The 27,844-nt window shown below is 57.0% G+C and overlaps 1 protein-coding gene and 1 pseudogene across 2 annotated transcripts; one reads left to right on the forward strand and one right to left on the reverse strand.

Moving 5' to 3' along the window:
* Positions 1 to 275: 275 nt before the first annotated feature.
* Positions 276 to 27,184, reverse strand: KLHL26 (kelch like family member 26). 2 transcript variants are annotated; one of them, XM_055540984.1, is made up of 4 exons: positions 26,977 to 27,184; positions 5,497 to 5,679; positions 1,486 to 3,063; positions 276 to 463 (listed from the first exon to the last, which is right to left on the reverse strand). In XM_055540984.1, the coding sequence occupies exons 1-4, from the start codon at positions 27,051 to 27,053 to the stop codon at positions 412 to 414; spliced, it is 1,890 nt and encodes a 629-aa protein (XP_055396959.1). In that variant the 5' UTR covers positions 27,054 to 27,184; the 3' UTR covers positions 276 to 411. The 2 variants fall into 2 exon arrangements, with proteins under 2 accessions (XP_055396959.1, XP_055396968.1); XM_055540993.1 differs by having other exon boundaries at positions 276 to 3,063.
* Positions 24,397 to 24,496, forward strand: LOC129642556 (uncharacterized; annotated as a pseudogene).
* Positions 27,185 to 27,844: the final 660 nt, after the last annotated feature.

Consider the following 27,844-nt stretch of genomic DNA (forward strand, 5'->3'; position numbering starts at 1 on the left):
AGAATCCTGGAGCAGGCTGCCATTTCCTCCTCCAGGGATTTTCCCGACAGTGATCAAACCTGCGTCTCCTGCATCTCCTGCATTGGCAGGCGAGTTCTTTACCACTGCACCACCTGGGAAGCCCACTGCCCCCAGGGCTCTGAGCCAAAGGCTGGTCCTGCTCCTCTGCAAGGCTGGAAAACGGGGAGTGGGGAGAGAAGCCCCAAAACATGCAAGGCCATGAGGAATCTGCGAGCCATCATGCCCCACAAGCTCAACACTGGGCCCACTCCATCTTTTTATCATAACATTTTTATTAAATATAAGGAAAATAGGCGATGACGTCTGCTAAGGTCTGAGGTTAATTCTTCACATGGTGCGAGGGTCACAGAGACACGACATCAATCGTCCATTAGCAGCAGAAGAGACACATTAAGTTGCCCCGAGGGTACAAATCTCGTTTATAAGACAGCAGTGCTGGCCTCTTAAGAAAAAGCAAAAGAGAACCAAACAAAAAAAAAGGTTTTGAGGTTTAGACTCCAAAACAAACGTGGCCACAGATGCCGCAAATCCCTCACAGGGAGCAGCCTCACAGCCTGCCTGACTCCCCGCACCAAGAGGGCACAGGCCCGGCGGCACGTCAACCTGCACACAGGGCAGGGGTGCGGGAGCAGAGGGCTAGAAAGGGGCAGAGCTAAAACCACGGGACAGGCCTGCAGAATGCGGATGCGCTGTGAGATTCTGAGGCCAGGGTCCCCACTCATTCGCGGGACACGGCCGGGGACAAGGAGCCTCAGCCCCATTCTTGTTACAGCCCTGCACGTCACTCAGAGCCAAACGGAAGGCCTAAGGCCCCTAAGGACCACCTCTGGGAGGTGGCTGTGGTTTTCCCTCCTGAAAGCAGACAATCGCACACCCTGAAGGTGCCAGGACCCAGGTCAGGAATGGAGATGAGCACTGGTCCCCTCCCACTCAGCAGCTCGGGCTCACTGGGGAGGCAGAAACATGCCCTTCTGGCCCCAGTCAGGTGGTGCCCCAGTCAGGCACCTCCCAGCTGCCGCTCCTGCTCCTGTGTGTCACAGAGATCTGGGGTGTGTTTTTTTAAAAAAAGACACATGCAACTCAGAGAGGGTGGGGGGGAATTGGAGGATCAAATGAGTTCACATCTGAACGTCTCAGACCTCCAGGCAGAGGGAGGGGAGAGAGGGGAGACCCCTACTCCCACCCGCCAGGGAAAACACGAGGTGGGCAAGAAAACCACCTCGGGTGTGAGCTGGCGGCCACAGCACGTCAGCAACGCTGCTGGCAGGCTCCCCCCGAGGGCGTGGAGCCAGAATCTGCTTCAGGAAGGAAGCAGGGGTGCAGAGAGTGCCGTACCCACGTGGCAGGCCCCAGGAGGCCGGCCCAGGGGTAGGGTGGCCCAGTTCTCTGCAGGGACCCGCGCCCACCAAGCCCCTGGCAGAAACAGCAGACAGCCAAGCCGGTAACCGGGGTCCGGGGAGCTACCTGCGGGGCCCAGCCCGGGGCAGCAGCACGGGGGCACAGGCGATGCCGGCAAAGGACTCGGGAAAGTGCAGGTCGCGCTCCCACTCGTCCGTCTCGGTGTTGTACACCTGCACGAGGCCAGTCACATTGTTGAGACGCCAGTTGTAGCCCCCGACGATGTAGATCTTCCTGTCCAGCAGGCAGCAGCCAGCCTCGGACTGGCCAGCCCGCATGGGGGTGACGCTGGTCCACTGGTCTGTCTCGGGCACATAGTACTCCACGGCCAGCACATCGAAGCAGCGGTCCACGTGGTCCATGCGGCCGCCGAGAGCGTAGATGCGGCCACCGGCGCCCACCATGGCGTGGAGCACTCGGGGCTCGCTCATGGGCGCCTTGAACTCCCACTGGTCGGCCTCGGGGTCGTAGCAGTGCAGGGCCTTCTTGTCCTCCACCGAGATGCCGTAGCCACCCGAGATGTACAGGCGGCCCCCCACCGAGGCGCCCGCGTGGCCCCACGTGCGGCGCTTGAGCGAGCAGGCGTAGCCCCACTCGTTGCGCCGCGGGCAGTACCGCTCCACTGAGGCCAGGCTGCCGGCCCGGTTGCGGCCGCCCGTGGCGTACACCATGCCGCACAGCACGTTCAGCTGGAACTGGATCCGGCTCTCCTGCATGGCTTGCAGGCGCAGCCAGCGGTTGAGGTGGGGGTCGTAGCGGTAGCAGGCGTCCACGGCGCCCTCGCCACTGCGGTACTGCAGGTGCTGGCCCCCCGCCACATACACGAAGTTGTCCAGCACAGCCACACACGTGTGGCTGCAGCCCACCTCCATCTCCGTCAGTTCACGGAAGTGGCGGGCGCCCGGCTCGGGCAGCTGGTACACCTTGCTGCTAACGGAACGGTCACTGTCGGTGTACGGGGTGCCCCCGAAGGCCACCAGCGAGGGCACGTCTGAGCGCACAGCGGTGCGTGACGACTGCATCTCGTGCTGCCGGAAGGGCAGCACTTGGTAGCTGAACGCCTCCAGCAGGTACTGGCGGCACAGCACGTCCTCCACCATGATGTCCAGCGTCTGCACGCTGTCCACCAGGTCCGAGGACCGCATGAGTGGGAAGCGGATGTGGCAGAGCACGTGGCTGGCACGCAGGCGCCGGGCTGGGTCGTGCTGCAGCCAGCGCACGGCCGCCCGGAACAGGTCAATCTCGGCGCAACTCTGCAGCCGGTTGCTCTGCAGGAAAAAGACCAGGCGCTCGAGCGGCAGGTGCAGGAAGTCCTCCTCCTCGGCTATCTGCAGGAAGTGCCGGAAGGTGAAGGCATCCACTGATTCCTTGAGCGAGGCCAGGCTGAAGGTGGTGGCCATGTGGCCGATGTGCAGACAGGTCTCGACGCTCATGGCGGCCTTGAGGAACTCCTCGCACAGCTCCACCACAGGCAGCATCTGCAGGAACACGGCGGCGCCCAGCACGTCCTGCACGCAGTCCAGGTCCAGGGTCACCTCAGCGCTGTAGGCGAAGTCGATGATGTGCCTCAGGCCGCGGGCCGACACGCCCTTCAGCTCAATGATGTCCTGGCTCGCCTCCCGCATGCCACCCGTGAACATGGCCCTGAAGGTCAGAAACACAGCGTGGGGCCTCAGGCCAGCCAGGGGCCGTGCGCTGCCTGGGAAGGCCTGGCCCCCTACACCCCGGACACTGCAAGCAGAGCATGACCAGTTGGAGGAAAGCAGGCCAGATGTTCATCAAAGACACGCAGAAAGGCAAAGAAAGATTTTTAATCTACCCCCTAGTCATGTATCTTCCTACAAACAGCAGCTCCCCACGAGGGGCCCTGCCAGCCTAACCCAGAGGTTAGTAGTGCTAGGGCCCACGGACTCAGAGGGTGAAGACCATGGGTTGTGTGCTGGGGGGTGGGTGCAGTTCTGCAAGAGGAGACCAAATCTTGTGTTTGGCTTTGACTCTGAGGACAGGACTTTCATTGGAAGGACTGATGCTGAAGCTGAAACTCCAATACTTTGGCCACCTGATGCAAAGAACTGACTCATTGGAAAAGACCCTGATGCTGGGAAAAATTGAAGGCAGGAGAAGAAGGGGACAACAGAGGATGAAATGGTTGGATGGCATCCCCAACTCAATGGACGTCAGTTTGAATAAGCTCCAGGAGTTGGTGATGGACAGGGAGGCCTGGGGTGCTGCAGTCCATGGGGTCGCAAAGAGTCAGACACGACTGAGTGACTGAACTGACTGAGGACAGGTTCCCCCGGCCCACCTTAACACCCAGCCCTGGGAGAGCTCCCCCGCAGCAAGTTCCGGAGACAAAGCAAGGTCCCCCAAGGCAGTATGCACCGCGGTTCACGGACGCCTGGCCCACCGGGGCAGGAGGCTCCACCTTCCCCAGCCTGGGTCTCGGGTCACTGTCACATGGGTTGGAGAGGGTGAGGGTCCCCAGGTCAGAGGGCCCGTCAGGAAGCTATGCTAGGGTCCGTGCCATCTCCAGAGGCCTAGGTGGTCAGGGAAGCCCCCTGAGAATGGCCTAAAGGAACACCAGTCCATTGTGAGCCCCACCCCAGCAGCAAGTGAGCCCGGCTCTGTCAGCCACGCACTTCTGTCCCGAGAAGCGGTGTTCACGTGAGCGCTGGTGAGACACACGGGCCCTGGGTCCCAGCCCCACAAGGCTCCAGAGGGTCCCCTACCAGGAAGAGGGGTGAGAACCCCAGTGCCTGCTCAGGGCTCCTGGCAAGTTCTAGAAGATGGAGAGTGGCAGGGTCCTTTCATGGGACCAGCTGGCACCTCATCAGAGTTGTAACTCCCATCAGCACACATTAGTGACAGCCGCCTGAGGGGAGAACTTCAGACACCGCCTGGCAGATGCGCATCCCCTAGTCCCCCGCTGGGTGGGCCCAGCTCAGGCCCGGAGCAGAGACAGCCGAGCTGGGGGCAGCCGGGGGCCACCGACTAATCACCACCCAACCCTTGGCAGCAGCGCTCCACCAGCCCCCAGACCCCGCTTCTTCTTGTCCCCACGAGTCCCATCAGCCCATGGAAGGCAGGAGTGATCACGGCGCTGGGAGGGAGCGTCGCCTTTTAAGGCCTCTCGGAGTGCAGTGCCAGCGCAGGGGAGCCTTTAAAGGGCATTTCTGGCTCGGCCGGCCCGCCCGTCCCCAAATCCAGAATAAAAATAGAAGCGGCGCCCCAGATGGCTTGGCTGCTCCAGCTCCCCAGAACGGCCTCTGTGAGACCGTGGGGCGGGCAGCCAGGGGGCGCACCAGGCAAGGCACCCCCTTAGCAAGGACCGTGAGGCCCAGGGTGGGCACCTGGGCTGGGACTCTGAGAGACGGCCGGCAAAGTGGGGCTGAAGAACCACCCCCAAGTGGCACCCCAGCTCTCTCAGGCGGCAGGAGGAAGCTGACCAGTTGGTCACTGCGGAAATGAGGGAGACTGTCCCTGAGCTGTGATAGCTTCCCACGGGTGAGAATGGTTGGATGGGACCCTCACTCCCCTGCCCAGCCGAGCTCTTCAGGAAAGAGTCTTTGGGGCAGAGAGACCCAGACACCCAGCAAGGCCTCACTCATAACACAGCGTCTTGGACAGAGCCTGGTACCCACAGGGGCTGCCGACTAGGTCTACCGTCCATCCTCCGGCCTGCACACAGGCTCGCAAGGGCAGAATTCATGCCTTTGATCACCGCCAAGCTTCCAAGGCCCAGAACAGCGTTAGGCACAAACAGGCATCAAAGACAGAATGAAAACCCAATGGCGCCCTGCCTCCTTCGCAGGGCAGAAGCGGCTAAGCGGGCTCCCACCTCTGCCCCCAGGCATGCCCGGCTTGTCTGCTCCATGTCCCCCAGGGTTGAACAAGCAGCAAACCTGGTAAAACCTGTGGGCTTACTGGACATCTGGCTTCTCTCTAAATCCAGAGATGGGTGAACCTCAGCCTCTTTCCCTCAAAGCCATCCTGGGCTGGATGCAGCTGGAGGCACAGCCCTGGGATGGTCCCTCTGGGACGGGTGGTGCCCCCACTCCACCCCGGGGCCCTGCACACCTGAAGTAGTCGCTGCAGGCAGCCAGGACCACCTTGTGCGCGTGGAAGGTCTCTCGGTTGACGGTGAGCATGATGTCCAGGAGCTGGCCCTGGGCGCGGAGCATGGCAAGGCCCTGCAGGAGGCTGGTGCTGTGGCCGGGGGCCGAGAAGGTGCACTTCAGGGCCCCGTTCTTGTCAGCCATGCTGTGAGGGAGCAGAGGTGGGCAGGCAGCTGAGCGGCCGTGGAGCCATCTGCTCTCCACCCAGGGGCCCTGAGCAGGCTTGGCAGGAAGCTGCCCTGGTGGAGGTGAAGTTGCCAGAACCCATCCCCGAGAAGCGGAAGCCAGACCTGGGTCCCAGTGGTGACTGCCACCTGCCCGCTGGCTGGCCTTGGCAGTGGAGGCGCACGTACAGACTCCAACTGTCACCTATGAAATAGGCGAGGTTTCATGCAAGACCCACAGAGGCTCCCACATATCCTTTTCTTTCTAATGTAATTGAGGTGAGATTCATATAACAGTCATCATTTTGCAGTGTACAATTCAGTGGCATAAACTCCACTCACAAAGTTATGCAACCATCACGGCTACCAGTAAGGCGAAAGCAGACCCAATCCCATTGCCAGTCGCCCCCAGCCCCCAGTCACCGTTACTCTGCTTCCCGTAGCCATTTGCCTGCTTGGACCAGGGATCAAACTCGGGCCCCCTCCAGTGGGAGCATGGAGTTCTGATCACTGGACCAACTGGGGCGTCCCAACCTCATGGCCCCAGGGCTGTGGAGGACACAGGAGGACTGAACCCGCGCCGAGGAAACAGCAGGTTGCATGGGATCTTCCTGTCACCCTGGGGCCAATATAAAGAAGCCATAAAACCAAGTATAACTCCCTTCAAGAAGATGGATTTACCTGTGGGGGCAGCTTGTTAGGGGGATGGGAGAAGGAAAACACATCCTGGCACATCCCATCAAAATGAGGATGCACAAGGCACAGGCTGTCTTACAATAAAAATAAAGTTTTGAAAAGGAGAGGGGTGGCCACAACCCAAATGCCCACCAGTGGATGAATGGATAAATGAAATGTGTATGCATATGACGGAATATTACTCGGTCATGACAAAGAATGGAGCTGATTCAGGCTACCATAGGGAAGAAACTTGAAGACCTCAGGCTAAGTGAAAGAAGCCAGACACAAAAGGTCGCATGTTGCATGATTCCATTTATATGAAATGTCCAGAAATCCACAGACAGAAAGCAGATCAGTGGTTGCCAGGGGCTGGGAGTGGAGGGTGGGGAATGACTGCCCGCCCAGGGTTCCCTTTGGGGCGATGAAAATGTTCTGGAACCAGAAAGACATGATGGTTGCACAACACTGTCGAAGCACTAAATGCCACTGAATTATACACTTGAAAATGGGGACTTTTATGTTACGTGAACTTCACCCCAAAAAACAAAACAAAACTCAAGGTCCTTGGAGCCTTCTCAAGGCCTGTGTAAAACCAGCCATAACCTTCAGGGCCTCACAGTACACGAGGTCCTCTGTGGCTCAGTCCCTATTGTTCCTACTCACTCCCCTTCATCCCCTACCTCCTAGCCACTGTCCCCTTTGCTATTTCATCTTGGAAAACTTTTGCAGAAATGCATCAATAAATGAAGAGTTTATGGAGAAGGAAATGGCAACCCACTCCAGTATTCTTGCCTGGGAAATCCCACTTGGACAGAGGAGCCTGCAGGGCTACAGTCTATGGAGTCTCAAAAGAGTCAGACACAATTTAACAACTAAACAACAACAGTAAAGTAAAAAAAATAAATAAGAGTTTAGGAGGCCCTAATGTATCACTTCATCTCCAAATGCAACAGAAACAGACAAGGCCTGGACTTCCCTGGCTAAGACTTTGAGCTCCCAATGCAGGGGGCCCACGTTGATCCCTGGTCAGGGAAGTAGGCCTGCATGCCATGACTAAAAGAAAGTTCACCGGTCACGTGCTGCAAGGAAGATCGGAGATTCTGCACGCCGCAACGAAGACCCGGCGCAGCCAAATAAATACATACATATTTTTAAAAACTCCAAACTTATAAAAAAAGAAAGAAAGGCACATGCCCCTCAGCCTCCATGGAGTCAATAACCTTCCCAGGACTCTCCCAGCACCCCCCAACCCAGACAAAGGCCAGCGTCCCCAGTCCTCTGCTCACTCCCCATGGCCTCCAGCTCTCTGGAACGTGCTTTCCCATTCCTGGGACGGACGCCTGCCCACAAATGAGGGCCAGGAATGTGGGCACTGGTCTTTCCAAGAATGCAGGAGGAGAAAGAAGGCTTCTCGGCTCCCACTGCCCACCAGCTCCCCAATCAGGGGTCAAGCACATGGCATTCAGTTGCTGCCGACAGGAGGTCTCCGACTCGCACAGGCTGCCCACCTCAGTGGCCCTCCTAGAAGCCTCAAGAAAGGAGGTGAACTAAGTCAATGGGCAGAGGAGCTGCAGGGCCCTGGGCACTGCCCACAGACCTGCAAGGTGCTCAGGACTCCAAAGGTGTGGGGATGTGTCAGGGGACACCACCTGCACTGAGTGGAAAGCCGTCCTGTCCCCGGAGGCAGGAACACATGCGACTCAGAGCATCTGCGCCGGAGAGGCTAGGGGGCCAGTGGCACCAAGAACCAGACCTGGAGGCTGGGTGTGCAGACTGTGGAAGGAGGGAAAGAAAGGGGCCCAGGAGGACCATAAGTCTCTAGCCTGGCTGAATGGAGTGGACGCCCACCTCACATGCCCCCCCACCTCTCCCCAGTACTGCTGCATCCAGGCCATCCTTCCTGGACGGGCCACTGCTAGGACCCAAGTCTCTGTTCTTTTGGTTTCCCAAGACCTGCGAGTGACCCCCATTCTGAAGATTACGGATCCTCGGGATTCAGAGGACCTCAAACTGCACCCATCCCCTGGCCAGGACATCTCCAGGGACAGGGTCTCACCGTGTCCTCTCGCCGACACTCCACAATGGGCTCTGGATGGCCAGAGCCAACACTGTGTCCCACAGGAGCCTCCAAGTATCCTTGAGATGCTCGGGTCCATCCCGAGATCCTCAGGGCTTTCTGTCAGCCCCATGGCCCCCTCCCAAGGCTAGGAGGACACAGTATGAATGAGACAGAGCAGCCGGCCCTCGCCAGGCACACAGTCAGGGAAACAGGGACCCAACATGGTCAAATTGTCCAGAGCAGGCATGTCAGTGTCCCGTGGGAGGGAACAGGAGCTGGGAAAAGAGAGGGGCAGAGGCCAGAAAGTGGAGATGTCCTCAGCTTCTCCTCCTCCCAGCTCTGCCACCCCTGAGGTTAGACAGGGGCGCCCAGCCTCTCCCTGGGAGCAGAGGGGTTGGTAGCATCCTGGGTGTTGGCCCTATAGCCTGGCTTCCATCAGGGCCATCCCTGTGTGGGGTCACCTTCCAGCCCGCAACGGGCCTCCTCCTGCCTGGGGCCAGGTGCCCCCATCTTCCCTGCACAGCACAGCGGCCTAGGATCAGAGACGGCTGGTGGGAACCCCCTTCCCGGGGCCCGGTGGTGGAAAAGAGGCCCACCTCAAACCAGGGACGGTGTTAAGACGTCGACGCACTCTCTGCTGGTCTGGGTTACCCCAGGGACGGCAGAGCCACTCTCCACAGACGCCACTCAGTGTGCACAGCAGGGGCTGCGGGGTGAAAAGTGACGTGCAGACGGCACCAGCATGCCATGTGCATTGCCAGGATCTCCTAGAGTCATCCAAACCTGGAGCCTGGCCCTGAGCAGTGTCTGGAGGGCTGGGCCAGGACCCAGAGCCCGGGAAGCTCATCTCAGCCAGACCCACTCTAAAAGCCTGCCCGGGCTGCACCCAGCATTCGCCACTCCAGGCCCCGGCACCTGGAGTGAGGCTCAGAGGGCAGGACTCCGAGGCCGCCCTGCTACCTGCCAGCCATGCGACTCAGGCACATTCCTCAGTCCTCTGAGTCTTGATTTTTCTCAGCTCTCAAATGGGGCAGAGGGCTGCCAAGAGGGCTCCTGGGCCCCCATCACCTCCCAGGAAATGAGGGATGGCAGACTCCCTATTTTCCCCAGCTTCACTTTGGGCTGGCCAGGCCCAGAGTGGGGCTGCACCCTGCCACCACCCCTACAAGCTGCCCGCCTACCTTTGAATGGGGCCAAGTGCTTGGGAACTTGAAGCTTGGAACCACCCACAGAGCACTGGCTCATGGCAGGTGCCAACTGAGCCTGGCTGGCCTCTCCACAGACACCTCGCCTCACACATTTTTACACTCCCACTACCCAGCCTTTTCCATTTTGCTTTTAGCTGGCCTTAGTTTTTTCTTCGAAGTTCCTCTGAGAGTGTGAGGCAAGGTGGGAGGATTTCCTGTGTCCACTGAGCCCTGGGAACTGGTACACCCATGCGTGTTTTCACCAGAAGAAAAATCTCACACCTGAGGTAACTTCATCCTGGGGCTGCTTGGCCCCTGAGTATATATTTACTGTGGTCCTTCATATATAAAGAGCACCAAGAAATCAATACAAAGCCAGCAATGTCACAGAAAGATGTGCAAAGGCTGTGGGCTGACGGTTCATGGGAAAGGAAGCACATCTCGTTGGAAGGACCTCAGAGCCAACTTCACTTATGATAAGAAAAGTGTGCTTGCCAAAGGACTGGCTTCACCCCTCAGGTGGGCAGAGTCATCAGGCAGGCCGTCTGTCAGCAGACACTCCTGTCTATTTCCAGATGGAGTTTGAAATGGGTCAACACCCAGGAAGGCAGTTTGAGAGACCTAGCAAAATTCTAATGGCTCATCTTCTCGACCTAGCAAGTCTGCTTCCGGGATTTTTCTGAGATACACTTACTTGTGCAAGTTGAGAGATGTGTTGAGGATATTCACTGGGGGCTGGAGATGGGAAACAAACTAAATACCCTTTAAGAGAGTACAAAGGGCTGCCCTCCAGCTGAGCATGGAGGCTGTGCATACTCTGAGCATTAAAAAGCTCCTATAGAGCTTCCCTGGTGGTTCAGAGGTAAAGAATCCGCCTGCCAATACAGAAGATGCAGGTTTGATCCCTGGGTCAGGAAGATCTCCTGGAGAAGGAAATGGCAACCCCCTCCAGTATTCTTGCCTGAGAAATCCCATGGACAGGGAAGCCTGGTGGGCTACAGTCCATGGGGTCGCAAAGAGTCGGCCACAACTGAGGAACTAAGCAACAACAACAATGTGGGGTTTAGGGCACCCCAGCCCAGAACACCCTTACCAAGCCCAGAGCACTGCCCCTTACAGGGTGTGGAGCCTACGCTGCGCCACGTGGGCAGGAAGCAGCCCCTCTCTGCGCGTGCCTTGCCCTCCCCAGGCCCGCCTCCATGTGCCGCCAGCAAGGCGCCCAGCACCTCAGGAGGCCGTTTTCCTCCTCCCGTCTCAGAAATGGGACAACTGTCTCTGAAGCCCTGACATCTACCCCCACACACACCTCGCAGCCTCTGGGGAGCTCGGAGAGGGAGAGAGGCAGCCGGCCTGGACAGACAGGCAGGCGTGGCTGGGCGGAGGTGGGCAGCAGGAGGAGGGAGGGCCGGAGCCTGGGCCCGATGACTAAGGGAAGGCCCGTTACTCAGGCCAGCCCAGACAGGGGGCGGCGGTGAGGCGGGGCCATGGCCCCCAGGAAGGCGGCGGCGGCGGCAGGCCTTGAGCTGGTCCGAGCCTCCAGACAGCCACCCGAGCCACGGTCACCCGCGCTGAGTCATCGGAGCCAATGCGTCAGCAGCCGGGTCAGGGCGTCTCTGCAGGCCGCCCCGGCTGCACCCTCAGCCTGGATCTGGCCACGGAGGGCATGCCCCCTGCTGTCCTGACCCCAGCCTGCACGCCATGTCCCCCTGGCACTGTCATCGGGAGCCCTCGGGCATGTGCAGGCCCAGGCGTGACACGGGAAAAAGCGGCTGCCGCCCTAAGGGTGTCCCTGCCCAGGGCTGATGGCTGGTGGGACTGCGTGGGGGAAGCCCCCCCAGGACACCCATGGCAGGATCCCAGGGCCTCCCCAGCTGGCCAAGCCCACCGCCCGCACCGTCACCAGATCCTGGCTAGCACCCCCTGCATGGGCTCCTTCCTTCCCCCTTAGTTGTTCATGAGGTTGACACCCCAAAATACACCATGGGCTAGAGCCATTGCCTCAGAACCTGCTTTGAGGGGACCCAAGTCCAAGGCAGAATGGCCTAGTGAGGGGCGGCCGTGGGAGGTGCAGAGCCACGTGAACAGTGACGGGCCCCCCAGGGGCACTGAGAGCTGTGAGGAGCAGCACTCGGCACGGTGGGTGCTCCCCGCCTCCTGCCCTCGCCCGCCTGCTGGCCCTGGTCTCCACGATCAGTTTCCCAAGCTCACAGGAGAGATCTGAAGCCCCGGAAAGTTCTTTTCATTGGAATGTCCAAAAAAAAAAGAGAGAGAGAGAGAAAGAAGAGGCAAGAACAAGAAAGAATTTCATGGAAACATTTCTTTGGGGTTTTGTAAAATCCTTTCCCACCCCCACATGGAGCCCAAAACTCAGGCCAGAACAGAGTCTGACGGTATTGCCCCTTTAACATACTGTTCTGACATGCAAATTCCCTCACTTCCCCTCAAAACGGAGAGCACTTCCACTTTCAAAGCCAATTTTGGTTTTATTGTCCATGTGGCTCGATGGAGCGCAGCAGCGCAGCACAGCTGGTTGGCTCGCGCCCCGGCCGACGCAGTACCAGGGAGTTCCAGGCCACTCCGCCCCAGGGTCCTGGGTACAGCAGCAGGAAGACGCTGCACTTGGGGGGGGGGGACACAGGGGGCCAGAAACCCCAAGAGGGAGTCAGAAACACAGAGAAACAGAGACCAGAGAGAGAGAGAGAGAGAGAAACCAGAAAGAAAGAGACCCAGAGAAGAAGACAGAGACCAGGGAGAGAGAAAGCAACCAGAGAGAGAGAGAGCCCCAGAAATGGGGGAACAGAGACCCAGAGAGAAAGAGAGACCCAGAGATGGGGGACAGAGACCAGAGAGGGGGACAGGGGTTGGGGACGGGGCTGGGCTGTGGACAGAGAAGCCCCGGCCACCCGCCTGCCACTTCTCTGGCCTGTCTCTCACACCACCACCCCTGGCCTCCTGTCCAACCACACTGGAAGCTTCTCTGGCTTGCTCCTCCTGCCCGCTTGACTCCTCACACAGCAGGCTCGTTGACAGAGCACATGTGGGGCACAGCGCAGGAGGGCAGTGTGGCAAGTGTCCTCTTCAAGATGGTGAAACTGAGGCCCAGAGTGCCCCCCACCCCCACATCTGCAGGCTGCTCCCACTTCCTGCTCCTCTGCAACTGCTGACTCGGCCAAGGCCACTGTGCTGACCCCTGGGGTCGCAGCACCACGGATAAAAGGTGCGTCTGAGCCAGGGTCCCACATGGCCCCCAAAGGCAGACACTCGCAAGCCGCTGTTGCTGTGGTTACCACAATATTTCACAGCTCTGGGTCCTACGCTCCCAGCCCGAAGGATGGAGTCACCGTGTTTTGGCACCTGGCAGCAGCCCTCAGACGCTCGGGCTGGCCTGCGGCCCCCATGCTAACGTCAGCACCCTCCCTCCTGGGACCACTCGCCCCAGGCCAGCTCCGCCCGCCTCACCCCAGGCAGCCGCAGGCCCGCAGTAAGGGGCAGCCTGCGGTCCTCTGGCAGAGCTGGAGCCCCAGCCTCTTTGGGCAGCGGACCAAGGAGCAGGGCTGCTGGGTGGACAAGTGGAGAACCCAGGAGCAGATGAAGGTCCTGAAAGCAGTGTCCCAGCAGGCCGGGATGCCAAACTGCTGAGAGAGACGGTGCGGGGACAGAGATCCAGAGAGAAAGAAAATCTGGCCAGGGCCCAAGACCCCATGTGCCCCTGAGCCTGGGCGCTCTCCACAGCATTAGCAGTTAAGTTGTTTATTTCTCCCTGCTGGTCATCATGCTTGTTATTTCCTACATCTTCTGCTGTAATTTCAATCAGGATGCCCAGTGCCAAGGCGGATCTGTGCACCCTGTGGGAGGCCAGGCGGGCCAGGCAGGGGCAGAGACTCATCACGCCTTCCCACCTGTTCTGCCTCCTCCAAGAGCCAGGCCATGGGCACAACTGGGGCCCCCTGTGAGCTCAGCTTGGGAGCACGGCACCCCCAGAGATGCTCGCCCTGAGCCCCGCAAAGCAGTGCCAGGCCACACCTGCCCACCTGGCCTTCAGGGTATCAGCGTGCAGGGCCACCCCCGCCACGTCTGTCCGTGGCTCCTCCCTGCCCATGCCTGCAGGACAGCATTGAGGTGACAGAAGAGAGGTGCTGCTGGGGCGTGCGGGCAGGAGGGAAGCAGGCAACCTGCGGGCACCTGGGACTGGTGACCCTTGAGGGCCCTCACGTGACAGCCAGGAAGGCTGAGGGTTGAGCCCGTGGCTGGGCAGGCAGATGGGTTCTAGAACCCACGTCCACCGCAAAAGAACCATCATGACTCCTCCCAAAGACCCAGACAGGTAAAAAGAAGCAAATTTCCAGGGGCTTGGAGCAGAGGTGGGGGTCTGTGCGGCCCCACAAGTCACCAGCCTCGAGAGACCCTGGCGAGATCCCACGCAGAGCCTGGCGCCAGATGGCCTCACTCGGTGCTGGCTCTGTCCCAGGCTGAGGGGAGCGTGCTCCAGCACCGTCCTCCTGCGCTTCTGGGGCAGGGACACACTGCATGGTCCCTGCGCTGCCCGGCACTCACCGGGTGTGGCCGACAGCCCCGCAGACACGGCCCACTCTCCCACCAGCAGCAGGCAACGCTGACGTTCAAGGTGACTCCCTGCGGCTCCCCACGCTTGCTCCTCAGGGCCACAGTGCGTGCAGGGCCCCCCAAGTCCCGCTGTGTCTCCTGCTCAGACCCTCTGGCCTCAGCCCAGCCTCTCAGTGGTGCCACAGGGAGCCCAGGACGCGTGGGGTCTGGCCACTGCTGATGGACAAAAGGACCCTGTGGGCAGCAGTTCCCCAATCCCAGACCCGCCCAGCTTCAGCAACTTCTCAAGGCGATGCACAGACCACCCCTTCCCTCACCAGCAGCAAGCGCTCTGCCTACAAGGCACCCCCTCCCCTCCTGGCAAGCAAGCACCCAGTCTATGCAGGCTGGAGAAGTGCCGACCCGGGTCCCAGCTCACCTCTTGGTGGGCAGCCTGGAGAGGGGTCCACCACGACTGCCCCATCTTATAGATAGGGACATTGAGGCACAGAGAGGTTCAAGCACCCACCCAAGGCCACACGGCACATAAGAGGTCAGTGTCAGCCTCTCTGAAGCCCCAGGTGGATGGCCCCCTGATCATCTCCATGATGCAGATGGGAGACTGAGGCTGGGAGAGCAGGGACCACTCACCAGGAAGGCCGAGCCAGGAGGTGCATGGAGCCAGACACCAAGGAGGGCAGGACACGGCTCCTGGGTGGCAGCCGGGGCAAGGGGGTGGACGAGCCTGTTAACTCCCCAGCTGTTATGAGGGGGGAACCCCACTCTGCCAGGTCACCAGTAGCAAAGCCCCACCCAAGCCTGCACACCACTCTGACCCCCCAACCCAGCTCTTTTTGTCTTGCCTGCCCATCACACCATCCAGTAAACCATCCGTTTCCAGTCTGTCTCCTCCAGGCTGAGTCAGGAGTCTCAACAGGCAGGGCAAGGTGGGCTCTGTCTCCTGATGTGTTCCAGCACCTGGCACCGTGCCCAGCATGTGTTCAGAGCTCGGTCATGCCTGTTGATTAGATGGCCGGATGGCTGAGTGCATGGATGGATGGATAGATGGGTAGATGGATGATAGATAATGAGGGACGTGGTAGATTAATTAGACGAATGAGCAGATGGATGGATGGCTGGATGCATGAGTGGATGGAAGGCTGGGTGGGTGGAAGGCTGGCTAGATGGAGAGATGGACGGACGGATAGATGATGAATGGGTAAGGGGGCAGGTAGACGACTGCTAGGTGGCAGCAGTGGCTGGGGCCTGACTGCCATCTCTGCCTGTCCCATATACCTGCTGTTACCCCCTCCACTCAACCCCCTGGTCCAACTCCTGGGAACAGGTATGTTATCCTTGACTGGGCTAAACCAGGAAGCCCTCAGCAGGCTTTTCTCTGGGATGTCTTACCTGCACACTTTGCTCATGCTATGCCCTGAGCAAACAGCCAGCTCCTTCCGTTCCCTCCACCCTTCCTCCCCATGCTGCACTCTCCAGCCCACCAGCTCTGCCACACTCCTCCAGCATCCACCCTTCCAAGCCTTCTCGAAGTAGAAGGTCTCCCCCAAGGCTTTCCTTGCCCTCATGGCCTGGGCAGGGCTCCCTACAGCCTCCACGACCCCTCAAAGCTCAGCCAGGGCCCCCATGCCAGGGGCAGAAAGGGTGGCTAATAAGCAGATCTCCGGCTGAAGCTTCACTTGTTTTGTTCCCACTCACTGACAAGAGGCTGATCCCAGTAAGTCCCCATCCCCCCACATTATCCCTGCTGCCCTGGGCTTGGAGATGTGGCCACATGAATGAGCACAACCTCTTCCCTCTACAAATCAGGCAAGTAGGCACAAGACTGCCTGGCCCCAGAACACTGCTGGGAAATCCCATGAGATTCCAGCACTGAAAATTCCAACATCTCAGGACCCAGCCCAGCTGCCTCCCCTGGCAGGGAAGGTGGTGAGGCTCTGAAAGGGACAGTTCTGCCAGATGGCACACGCTTATGCCCAGTGATGCTAGGCCATATACAAGCAGACAAAGATACAGGTATGGCTCAGCAAGGATCTTCTAATAGCAGCATAAACTTAGGCAACAAAAGGGGCCAATCATGAATATCTTCATTTGAGGGGGGGAGAGTGCCAATATCCCTTCCTTCCTCTAATGGAACCCCTGATTTCCTCCTTCACTCTCAGCCCCAGCGGTAAGGATAAGGAGACCCACCCCTGGGCTGAAAAGGGAGACTCACAACCCAGCCTGGCCAACCAGAGCCTCCCAGGCCGCAGCCTGGTCCCAGGAGAGGGGGTGTGACCCGTCTGACCCAATCAGAGCCTTCCCTGGGACTTTCGCTGCAGCCACCAGGATGGAAGGCTGTCTTCCCCCTAGCGTTGCCAGGATGGTGGGAAGCAAAGTCACCTTGCCCAACCAGGAAGGAAGTCAGAGAGCTGAGGGACGGGAGACACAGATTGCAGGGGAATCATCTGAGGCCTGTATGTAATGTACCTAAAACTGGAATTCTCCCTGAACTTATTTTTTACATGAACGATGAGCTTTTATTTTTTAACTGAAGGCAGTGAGCTGAGGTTTTGGCTCCTGGAACCAACGGGGGCCTTCGATGTCAGAAGTTTCAAATCCGGGGCTTGAACTCCAGACGAGCCTCTGGAAAAACCACTCACTGTGGAGCCAACACTTTTCCAGCTACCATCTCTCCCTGCCATGCACACAGCTTTCCTGCCCTGGGAGTGGAGGCGAGGATGCCTCGCGGCTCTGCGGGCCAGTGAGCGGTGCCCAGACAGACAGCCCGAGCCCCGCCTGCCTGGAAGGACATAGCCAAGGTCAGCAAGCTCCCCGTGCCCCTTCTGTGAAAGTTTAGCAACTCTAAACGCTAAACTGCGGAAAGCATGCCTAAGGCCGGAGCTGCAGGGCCGCCCGATGCCATCAGCCTCAGCAGGGAAAACACCACTCAGAGCTTCTGCAAGTGACTCACGTGGAGCATAAACACTTGTGTGTTCCCAGCCTCCCGCCTTACGGGCACAGGGGCTGCCATTACCCCTCACATGACAGCAGCGGGGAGAAAAAAGACCACAAGAAGCCCTCTGGGACCAGACTCCACCACGGCAAGCACACAGTTATGGCTTTCAATGACAGTCCTGGAAACTTTTCAAGTGGAGTCTGCCTCGGGGCTACAGTGGCCCCCAGATGCTGCTGCTGCATGGGGACTTTGTCACCACCCCCCAGACGCCCCACTCTTAGCTCCAGCCGTGGGAGATTCTGCGTGACCATGTCTGCCTGCTCCCGCTTCCTCCAGCAGACTGTTTCAAATTCTAACATCCCTTTGAGAGGCAAGCTCTCCGGATATCCAGCCCAGCCCAGCCCAGCCCCGCTCGGATCCCGTCTGTCTTTGACCCCTGTGGAATTTCGCAGTTGTGGCGTCAGAAAACGTCTTTGGCGCTCGATCCTCGGGTGACCCCCCCTTGAGGCCTTTAAAAGCCCAGAGGTCCCCCCCTCAAGATTTCCTCCAGGCCGAGTGTGTTCAATTCCGGAAGCTGCTTCCCTCACAGGAAAGGTCTGTGATTCCCCCCAGGTGCCGGTTACTTCCTCCCGAATCACAATATTTTCAGTGTGCGGCGAGGTGGTCCACGGGAAGAGCTCAACGGCCGGGCTGCTCGGCGAGGGGTCTGAAATCACCCTGGATGCGCCCCAAAACCCACTCTGCAGAGGAATGTTAGGGAAACGCTCTCCTGGCCATGGGGGGATGAGCTGTGAGAGTCCTGAGCAGCCCTCTCTGGAGGGAGACGGGGAGGGGCGGGGGAGGAGGAAGGGACTGGAGACTCGGGGTTAACAAGTGTTAAGAGCCGTCTGCACAGCTGTGGAGCGGCTACCACAGGAGGAGGAGGAGGAGGGCCCCAGCCCCCCACTTCCCCCTGCAGGCAGCTGGACACGGAGAGCGGCGGGACGTTTTCTCGTCTTCAGCGCAGCACTGTGACGCTGGCCGTGAACCCCACGAAGCACATGCATAAGGGTACTGCCCACTGGCTGCTCTCTAATGGAGGTGGATTCCCTGACCGCACGCCCGTGACTTTCTGTTTCTCTGCCTGAACCATGGTGTCACCAACCCAACAGACATGAGTCTGAGTGAACTCCAGGGGATAGTGGAGGACAGGGAAGCCCGGCCCGCTGCAGTCCATGGGGTCGCAAAGAGTTGGACACGACTGAGCGACTGAACAACAACATTCCTGCCATTAACTCAAATCAGGAGAAGCAGAGTGCTCCTGGCTCAGCCGGCGTGGAGGGCTGTTCCAGGAGCCTCCAGTCAGGCCAGCTCCTCTGGCAACTCCATCGCAGACTGTGGGGAGAATACCTGCTAGGCTGTATCAGGGCCTCCACCATGAAGCCCTGCCCTCAGGGAGCGCACATTCCAGGGGACACAGAATGGACCACAAGCATGGGCCAGAGAACAAAGGGGCAGGCAGTGGGGTCACAGTGGGCAGAGTGGCCAGGCCCCGAGGAGGCAACTCTGGAGCTGTGCAAAGCCCTGGGACAGGTCACTCCAGCCAAGGGAGGGCGAGGTCAAAGGCCAGGAGGGGTGCCAGTGTGCTGTTGGAGACGCAAGCTCTGGAAGTCCGGGGAGCAGTGGCAGGGGCCAAGGGGCTCACGTGGAGAAGCGGACTTTGTTCTGACATTGTTCTGAGAGTTAGGAAGCCCCTGGCAGGTGTCAGGCAAGGGAGCAGCCCAGTCTGATGCCCGCCTTGGGAGGGTGCCACCAGCGGGAGTCGGGGGACAGGAAGCAGGAGGGCAAGTCAGTGGGGGCTCAGGGCAGGATGAGGAGAAGGTAGAAGAAAGGGCCGGAACTAGATGTGGCTCAAAGGTGGAAACGTCACCGTGTGTCAATAGATTAAAGGAAGAAAGAGCAAATCAGTGCGTGTGTGGTGAGTGCTCTTAAGGAGGAGGTCAGAGTAGAGGCGGGAACCGAACTGGGAAGGACCAGGTCCTGGTTGGTGGGCGAGCAGAAGCCCTTGAGCAAGGAGAGGCGTGAGGACTTTCCAGGAGAGAGGGGGGACCTTGAGCCATCCAGGCCAGATGTCTGTCTCTGCTCCCTGCCTCCTCCGGTTGCTCTCAGACAGCAGAGACTCTCAAGCCAAGTGGGGCCTCCTCCTGCCTGAGGGGTACCCCTCAGCACTCACTCCTTGGTCCATGGCAGAAGCCTGAGAACTGGTGACGCCCCGCCTGGCTGTCACCGTGGGTCAGCATGTCACACAAGACTTTCCACCTTGAATCTTCCCCAAACCCATTCACAACTCACCATCTCCACGGCCTCCCGCCTTGGCTCATCTCTCGCCAGAAGGATCCTTCCGAAACATGAATCTGACCCAGGCACCCCCTCACCCAAACCCTACGTCCCTGCCTCTGTCTCCCCCTCCTCCCTCTCACCCTCTCCAGTTCCTCTCTGCCCTCAGGAACCCTAACAAGCCAGGCTCCTCCACCTTTAGAATCTACACGTGCCACTTGCCTGTACCCAGAAAACAGTCCACCTCCGGAGCCTCCCTTCCCCCAAGCTGATGGCCCTAACCTTGAGCCTCTGGTCCACCTCATTTATAAGGGGGTTTCCAGAACCTTCTGGAGAAGACAGGAATCTCCAACTCGGCCTCGGGATCATTTATGGCAACCGTGGGAAAATGACGGCCCAAGAATTCCACATGCTGGGGTGTGAGCAACCCACATGGGCCCACCCCCTCTGTCCAGGGGCCCATATGTCCAACACCACACAAAGCGGTGGGGACACAGGAGGCGGGTGACGACTGCCGGCGGAACAAACAGGCGCCAGATGAGTGCTGAGTGCTGTCCGCAAGAGAAAGGAACTGGGCGTGCTGAGAAGCCACCCTCTCCGCTCCCTTCTCCAGGGCCTTCAACCCCAAGCCTGAAACATGCCCAAAGACCACAGGGCGGGAGTGCAGAGAAGCCCCTCCTTAAAGTGGGCCGGGAGACAGGCACAAACCTCCGACCTGGCCTCACTGAGCTCTCCATGAGGATCAGTAATAAAAAAATAACCAGTTAAGGAAAGTTAAGGATACTGAGCCCGCTCCCTAGAGACGGCACAATGATAGTGGAGGCTAATAAAACCTTCCTACCCCATAAGAATGGCCGACAACAAGAAGGCTGTTCCCTGGGGGTTGCAGCTACCGGCTGGAAGCGGTCCAGCTGTGAGATAATCGGGCTGCACAATTCGGGGCGAAGTGTGCAGTGTTCAGATGGGCTCAAGGGACCCTGCTGGCCAGAAGGTGAGGAAAGGGGCGCCTCACTCTCAGAGGCGGCCCTGCGCGCCTCCAGCTCCGCGCTCCTTCCCTCGCCCCAGACTCAACTGCCCCCACGCTCTGCCAAGGCCCACCAGCTCAGGCTCCACTCTGTTTCCAGCGGCAGGCTCACGTGGTGCCATTTGCACTCATGCTGCTGCAGAAGCAGCTCAGACTTGACACGTTCCATTCTCCCACTGACCCTGCTACATGGCCACCAAGTAAAACATAGGAGTGTCCTTCAAACTCTCAAGCCAACTACCAAAGACTGAAAATTCATATGCTGAGACCTATGTGATGGTCTAATGTGATGGTATCAGAAGGCAGGGCCTTTGGGGGGTGATTAATTAGGTCATGAGTACGAGGCCCTCATGAATGGGATTAGTGCCCTTATAAAGTGACCCCAGAGAATGGCGTAGAGCACAGCAAGGAAACTGTCTATGAACCAGGAAGTGGCCTCTCCAGACACCAAATCTGTCGGCGCCTTGATCTTGGACTTCTCAGGCTCCAGAACTTTGAGAAATAAATCTCTGCTGTTTAAAAGCCACCCAGTCTATGACATTCTGTGTGGCAGCCTAGACTAAGAGACCAGCTTTCTCTTCCCAACCTGCCACACTGGCTCAGTAACAAAACCAGCAAACACCCCAGGGTCCCTTTGTGGCCACGTGGGCAGTGCACAGAATGCTAACGGCACGAGGACTGCAGGACAACACTACCACCTGCACACTCACACACGCACGTGCAATATGCCGGGTGCCCTTGAACACTTCCCAAATGAAGGCTCTAACACCCAGAGGGTTGCAGACATGCCCAAGGCATGCAACAAGCAAGTGGGTCTCACGAGGTGCCTGACGCTGCCACATTCCCAGAACTCCTAGGAGCCCCTGTCCCTGGAGGGTCAGACTCCTGCCTCTCCCTCTCAGTTGAAAAGATGACGAGGCCAAAGGAACAAGAACCTTCTCAGAAGGCCAAATCATCTCCAGTCTTTCACACAGGGGTTGGGGGGGCTGGCTCTTCCAGAGCCTTGGGGATGTATGGAGAAGATCTAGGGTGCACCCAGGGAGGGCTGGTGAAGAACGTTTAAACAAGCAAAAGCCACCAAGCCAGGAGCAGATGCCGCAACTGAACCGTGCCAAACCCACTCTTGCGGTACCCCAGGTATGGCCTCCCAGGGAAACAGCTGTGGCTGGCGTGGCCCTCTACAGATGCTTCTGCCTTGTCCCCCAGAAGCCGTGTGAGTCAGGGAGACCGGGCCCCATCCAGACACCTATAGGAAAGATGGGCTGAGGAAAGAGGAACGCCAAAGGCCCAGCATCTGAAGAGCCTCTGTGGCTAGAAGGCTCCTCCTGAATAAGCCAGCCAGGTTCCTCTCAGCAATGGAACTTTAGTTGCGGTGGTGCAACTCCCAGGAGAGCCCCTCCTTCTCACAACACCCCACGAACCTCCTCTCTCTAGGAGCCTAGACTCCCGTCACGGGCCTGAGGTGGAGCTGGGAGGGGGCTGCCGCAGAACAAGGATCTTTGGTGTGATGGAGCCTTGGAGCTAGGATCCCACCTCCCCTCAGCAAGCCCCCGGCTAAGGCGGCCACGCTCTGTCCATCCTGGAGGTTCGGCTTGGTCATTAACGACCATCTCTACTAGGCAACGGGTTTTTTTGTTGATCCCTCGAGATAGGAAGGAAAGAGAATAAGCTTTTCTCTTTCTTTTTCCTCCCCACTGGTTGCAGAAAAGTGAACTCAGAACAAACAAGTTACGTAACACTGGGGGTGTTGTTGGGTGGAGGGGGGAACGCCATCGCTCCTAAGGACAGTTCTCCAAGTTGTGGGACTGTTGGAAGGGCTAAGGGAAACACAGGAACCGCCCCCACCCCTGGCCAAATGACAAAACCCTTCATGGGACAACAAGGCAGATGCAGGCACCACCTGGAAGGCTGGGAAACCAACCATCCTCACAGACAGGGCCAGCCTCCCCCCAGTCCTTGGCAGCCTCACAAGTCTCCCCAAGAAGACAAGGGACGGACGTGACCACCTAGTAGGGACTTCCAACCAGCCAGACTGCAAGCCCTAGAGAGCTTTTCCACACTCCACTCATTCATCCATTCGTCCCGCCCCATCCCTCCCTCCCAACCATATTTTTTGAACACTTCCTTCCTCTGGGCTGCCCCTGCTCCAGGCATACAAGACCAAGAGTGGACAAGACAGACATATTCTCCACCCTCAAGGCATTTCCACTAACAAGCACACCAAGTAGTGTTGGGTGGTGAGTGCACGTCCCAGGACACACAGCAGCCGCAGGACCCAGCAATTCCACTCCTGGCACAGACCCCCAAAGATGTGAACACAGGTGTGCAGACAAAAACCTGTACATGCATGTGCACAGCAGCATTATCCAAGCCAGCCAAAAGGTGGAACCAACCTAAACGTCCTTCACCTAGTAAGTGGATAAACAAAATATGTCCACACGATGGAACGGTACGCAGCCATAAAAAGAAATGAAGTACTTATACATACGACCTTGTGAATGAACTGCAACCCACTGCTAATGGGAAAAAGATGTCCTTTTCGGCTGATGGAGGTGTTCTGGAACTAGACAGAGGTGATGGTTGCACAACACTGTGAATATGCTGGATACCACTGAATGGTACACTTTAAATTGGTGAGTTTTATGTTACATAAATTTTACCCCAAAAAGCCAACACAACAAAGTGACCAGAAAAAGTGGTCCCGGGGCTAGCTGAGCTCAGGGGGGGTCAGGCAGGTGCCTCTAAGGGGCCATGATCTTAGAATGGAAGGATGAAGAGGAATGAGGTACAGGCAGGTCATGTACTGGTATGGTTGGTTTGGAATAAATGAAGGAATGAATAAATGACCAACCCTACAAGGGCCTCTACATCTCAGAAGGATCCTTGGGAGAATCTTGTGTGCAATCTCTCTCCAATTCTGATCTCCATCTTACCATATGAAGGACTCTCGCTCTTTTCCCACACGAGCATCTAAGGGATAAGACCCTCCTCGCATCAGCTGCTCCAGACAACAGATTTTTCATTGGGATGGATGGTAGGAGGCAAATGAACATCTGAGAGATGAGGGAGATATCTTTTAATAAAATGACTCCAGGGGACTTACCTGGTGGTCCAGTGGCTTAAGACTTCGCCTTCCAATGCAGGGGGTGTGGGTTCAATCCCTGGTTGGGGAACTAAGATCCCCCATGCCACAGAGCAACTAAGCCTGAAGGTTCTTTAACATCCAAAATTAAATAAATAAATATTTTTAAAAAGAAAATGCCTCCAGGACTTCCCTGGTGGTCCAATGGCTATGACATTGCACTCCCCATGCAGGGGGCCCAGTTTGACTAAAAGATCCTGTGTGCCATAATGAAGGACCAATGATTCCACGTGCTGCAACTATGACCCAGCACAGCCAAACAAGTAAATATTAAAAAAAAGAAAAGAAAATGCCTCTGTTTAGAAAAAATTTCTTAGATATGAAACTAGAAACAAAATCCATAATGAAGAACTAGATAAAGGAGACCTCCTCAAGATGATAAAACTTTTGCCCGATAAGAGATATCATTAAAAAAACAAAAAGGCAAGCTACAGGCTGGGAGACAATAGTTGCAAATAGTACATCTGATAAAGGACTTGTATCCAGAACACGAAAAGAAGTCCAAGTCAAGAAGACAAGCCAAGGAAACAATGAACAAAAGACTGGAAAAGACACTTTATCAAAGACCTGTGTGGCCACTGAGACCAAGAAAAGATGTCCCACATCATGAGTTAATAAGGATATGCAAATAAAACCAAAATAAGATACCAACGTACACTTAGAATGGCTAAAATTAAAGACTGGCTATGTCAGGTGTTGGGAGCAACTGGAACTCTTGCACATCGCTGGGAGGAGTACAGTCAGGGTGCAGCCACTCTGGAAAACAATGTGGCAGTTCCTTAAACCTACCAGAGCTGCTTTGGTAACACGTGTACTAAAATTGGAACAACATTGAAATTCACATGGCCCCTGAACAAGGATGACACTCAAATTTGTGAAGCATTCTGTACTTTTTAATCTAATCTCAAAAAAAGGAAACAAAAGTACAAAGATGTGATGAACTATTTTTTACACTTTTCTGGGATACAAAGGCCCTGCTTGTCAAGGACCTCAGTTGTTAAGGTGAAGGGCTGCACCACAGTGTGCTTCATGGATTCCTCTGCTGCTTTTGCTCTGTTTTATTACCACTCCTATTTGTTCATCACTCTAGTATTTGTGGAAAGATGTTCTGTATTTTGCCACATCATGATAATAGTCCTAGTCTGACTGGTTGGTTTATAAGTTTAAGTACAAATAAATAAAAGACCCATTTTACCTTGAAGAAAAAGAAAAAATACTTAACCCTGCACCTACCATAGGACCCAGACATTCCACTCCTAGAGGATGAAAGTGTATGTCCACACAGGGACTTCCCTGGTGGTGCACAGGCTAAGACTCTACACTCTCAAGGCAAGAAGCCTGGGTTCCATCCCTAGTCAGGGAACTACATCCCACATGTCACAACTAAAACATCCCGCATGCTGCAACTAAGGCCCACTGTAGTCAAATAAATAAAAATAAATGTTTTTAAGAAAATTTTTTTAAAAAAAGAATGTATATGTCCACACAAAGACGCATACCCAGATGTTCACCACAACTTTATTTGCAATTGTCAAAATGGAAACCACTCAAATGTCCATCAGCCAGTAAATGGACAAACAAATCATGTCCATCAATACAATGGAATACTAGGCAGCAGTGAAAAAGAATGAACTTCTGATACTTGTGACAATACGAAACTTCAAAAATATTCTGTTAGGGGACAGAAGCCAGACACAAGAAGCTACATATTACATGATTCCATTCATATAAAATTTCTAAAAAGACAAAACTACAGGGAGTGACAGCAGATCAGAGTCTACCTGCGGCTGGGAGAAGGATTGACTGCAAGGGGCTTGAAGGAATTCATTGTGGTGATGGACACCTTCTGAAAACTTGGATTGTGTTCATGGATACGTAACTCTATAAATTTATTAAAACTCAATGAGCTGTTCAGGTAAAATGAGTGAACTGTACAGCATGTTACTAATTATACCTTGGTTTTGCCCCAGGTTTTCCCTACTCAGGGCCCAAAGCAGGGACTAGGGTTCCATGTTACCTCTTATCTGTCCATTACATGCCACCTCCTGCTGGTCACCAAGTCCTATCCACTCTACCCCCCAGAATGTCTTCCCAAATCTACTGATTTCTCCCTGCTCCCCACTACAGGCCTCTAAAGCCCAACTCAAGCACCCAGGTCCCCACAACGAGGACTGACTCTGTAACACACCAGTATTAACCACTTTATCATTTATCACGTTGGCTGAAATTATTTGCTCCAATAAGCTCACAAGCGAGAAAAAGGCCAAATTACTTGCTCGGCCAGCCAATGGTAGTAGGCTGTCCTGGTGGGCCTGGACGAAGAGATCTAGACCATGCTGGCCTTGGGCAATGGAAAGACAGAGGAAGGTCTTGCATCGTAACACAGGTGTTCTTTCCCTCTGAGAACCCAGAACAATGCATATAAACACCTTCAATTGCTACGCCAATTCTGGGGTTCAAACAACCATTCTTAGGACTCGGCCAAAGATAAAGGGGGCCTCTCTCAGACCAAAAGGGGTGAATTCTTCCACCATGATCTGAGGGCAAGACCTTGCTTCAAGTTCTTTGCCCTAGGGAGTGGGAATTTACACCCCAAGAGGATTAGAGGGAGGAGCCCCAAGATGGACCCTCCTCATATATTTTTTAAAAAAACCTTCAGACTTTTTAAACCATTCTCAGGCTTCCCAAGACCCACTTCAGCCCCTTAGGATCTCCAGAACCCCCAGACCCCTCCCTGCCCATCAGAACTCACTGGGATCACCAGCTTCCACTTTCAGATTCTCCCAGATCCCTTGGGTCTCTTTCAGGCCCTCAGGTTCACTTGCACCTCCTACTCCCAACCTTCTACAGTCCTCACCCACCCCAAATCCCATCAGCACGTTCTCAGGACCACCCTTAGAAACCTCAGGGTCCTTCAGCACCCTCCAGGAAGCCCTGGGCCTCAGCCCTCCAAGGTCCCCCAGTCCCCCCTTCACAGTCCCCAGGACAGCCTCAACAACTGCAAGATTGCCTATGGCCCCTACTCAGAACCTCCCTGCCTCCCAGACCTCTTGGCATCCTCAGTTACTCATGACCATATCACAATCAGGAACCCCTGGGATTCCCTTCAGATCTCCATGTCCCTCAAAGCCCTCTCTGGCCCCTAAGGACGCATGCAGATGCCTGGAGGTCCGGGGGCCCCCAAGCCGCCATCAAATGCCCCATGAATAGCCCTCAGTCCCCCCAGTACTCCATGGCCACCTAAAGCCCGCAGCCCCCGTAAAGATCCTCGAGCTGGTCCAAGCCATCCCGCACCTCTCAGGACCCCCAGGACTCCTCATAGGCCACTCTTGCCCTGGGGCAGGTGCAGGTCCACCCTGCGGGCTGGGTCTCACCTGCTCGGGCGCTCGGGGCCCGGACCGGCGCCGAAGCCGCCGCCACCAGCGCCACCGCTGCCGCCGGACTCCGCCATCTTCCCGCCGCCGCCACCGCGCGTGCTAGTGACGGGAACCGCGCGCGCCGGCTCGGGAGACCAAATCGCGGGGGGTGAGGCGGGGCCTGCTCTGCGGAAGGGCAGGGCCCTAGGCGAGGTAGGGGGCCGGGTCTGAGAAGGGAGCGGGTCCTGGCCCGGGAGGGGGCGGGGTCTGAGAATGGGCGGGGGAGGGCAAAGGCAGGAGCCGGTACTGCTCCGGGGCAGGAGGGGCGGGGCCTGGGAAAAGGGGCGGAGTCTGGGAAGAGGTGCAGGCATGGGTCTGAGGAGGGAAGAGAGATTGGTGGGCCAGGGAAGGGGCGGGGGGCACTGTCTACGAAGAGGCGTGGCCCGGGTAGGGGGAGGGGCCTATCTTGGAGGGGCGGGGCGAAGGCAACCTGTGCGTGTCCGGGAGTAGCCTCTCGGGAGGAGTAAGGCGACGGTGGGATGCGGGAGAAGTGGGTGGAGAGGGAGAGTTCACTCACAGGAGTAGGAGCTGCCCGATGGTGAAACACTGCACTTCAGAAGCGGGGTCTGTCCTGGGAAGGGGGAGTGGCGGGCCCCGAGCCAAGATGAGAGGAGGAACTTGGAGAAACTGATCTAAGAAAATCTGAGACCCGCCCCCTCTTTCCTTCCAGGATCACTCCCTCCCCGAGACCTCCCTAGGTCTCAGGAACTCACCTAGAGCCCAGGCATCAGACTTCCAACCCAGCTTTAGGTCCCAATCCTCCCCCATCTTCCCAGAGCCACCTCTCTCACACCCGAGAATCTCCACCCTCGGATTGCGCTCAGAT

Source organism: Bubalus kerabau, chromosome 1 (genome assembly GCF_029407905.1).
Source record: "Bubalus kerabau isolate K-KA32 ecotype Philippines breed swamp buffalo chromosome 1, PCC_UOA_SB_1v2, whole genome shotgun sequence".
Taxonomy (NCBI): Eukaryota; Metazoa; Chordata; class Mammalia; order Artiodactyla; family Bovidae; genus Bubalus; species Bubalus kerabau.

Bases quoted from the DNA above. Each gene is read 5' to 3' on its own strand.
- KLHL26 (XM_055540984.1), bottom strand. From the start codon at position 27,053: ATGGCGGAGTCCGGCGGCAGCGGTGGCGCTGGTGGCGGCGGCTTCGGC. The intron at 3,064-5,496 runs GTGTGCAGGGCC...TCTGACCTTCAG, and splicing joins GCCTGCAGCGACTACTTCAG to GGCCATGTTCACGGGTGGCA. The intron at 464-1,485 runs GTAGCTCCCCGG...CTTTTTCTTAAG, and splicing joins CCCCGGGCTGGGCCCCGCAG to AGGCCAGCACTGCTGTCTTA.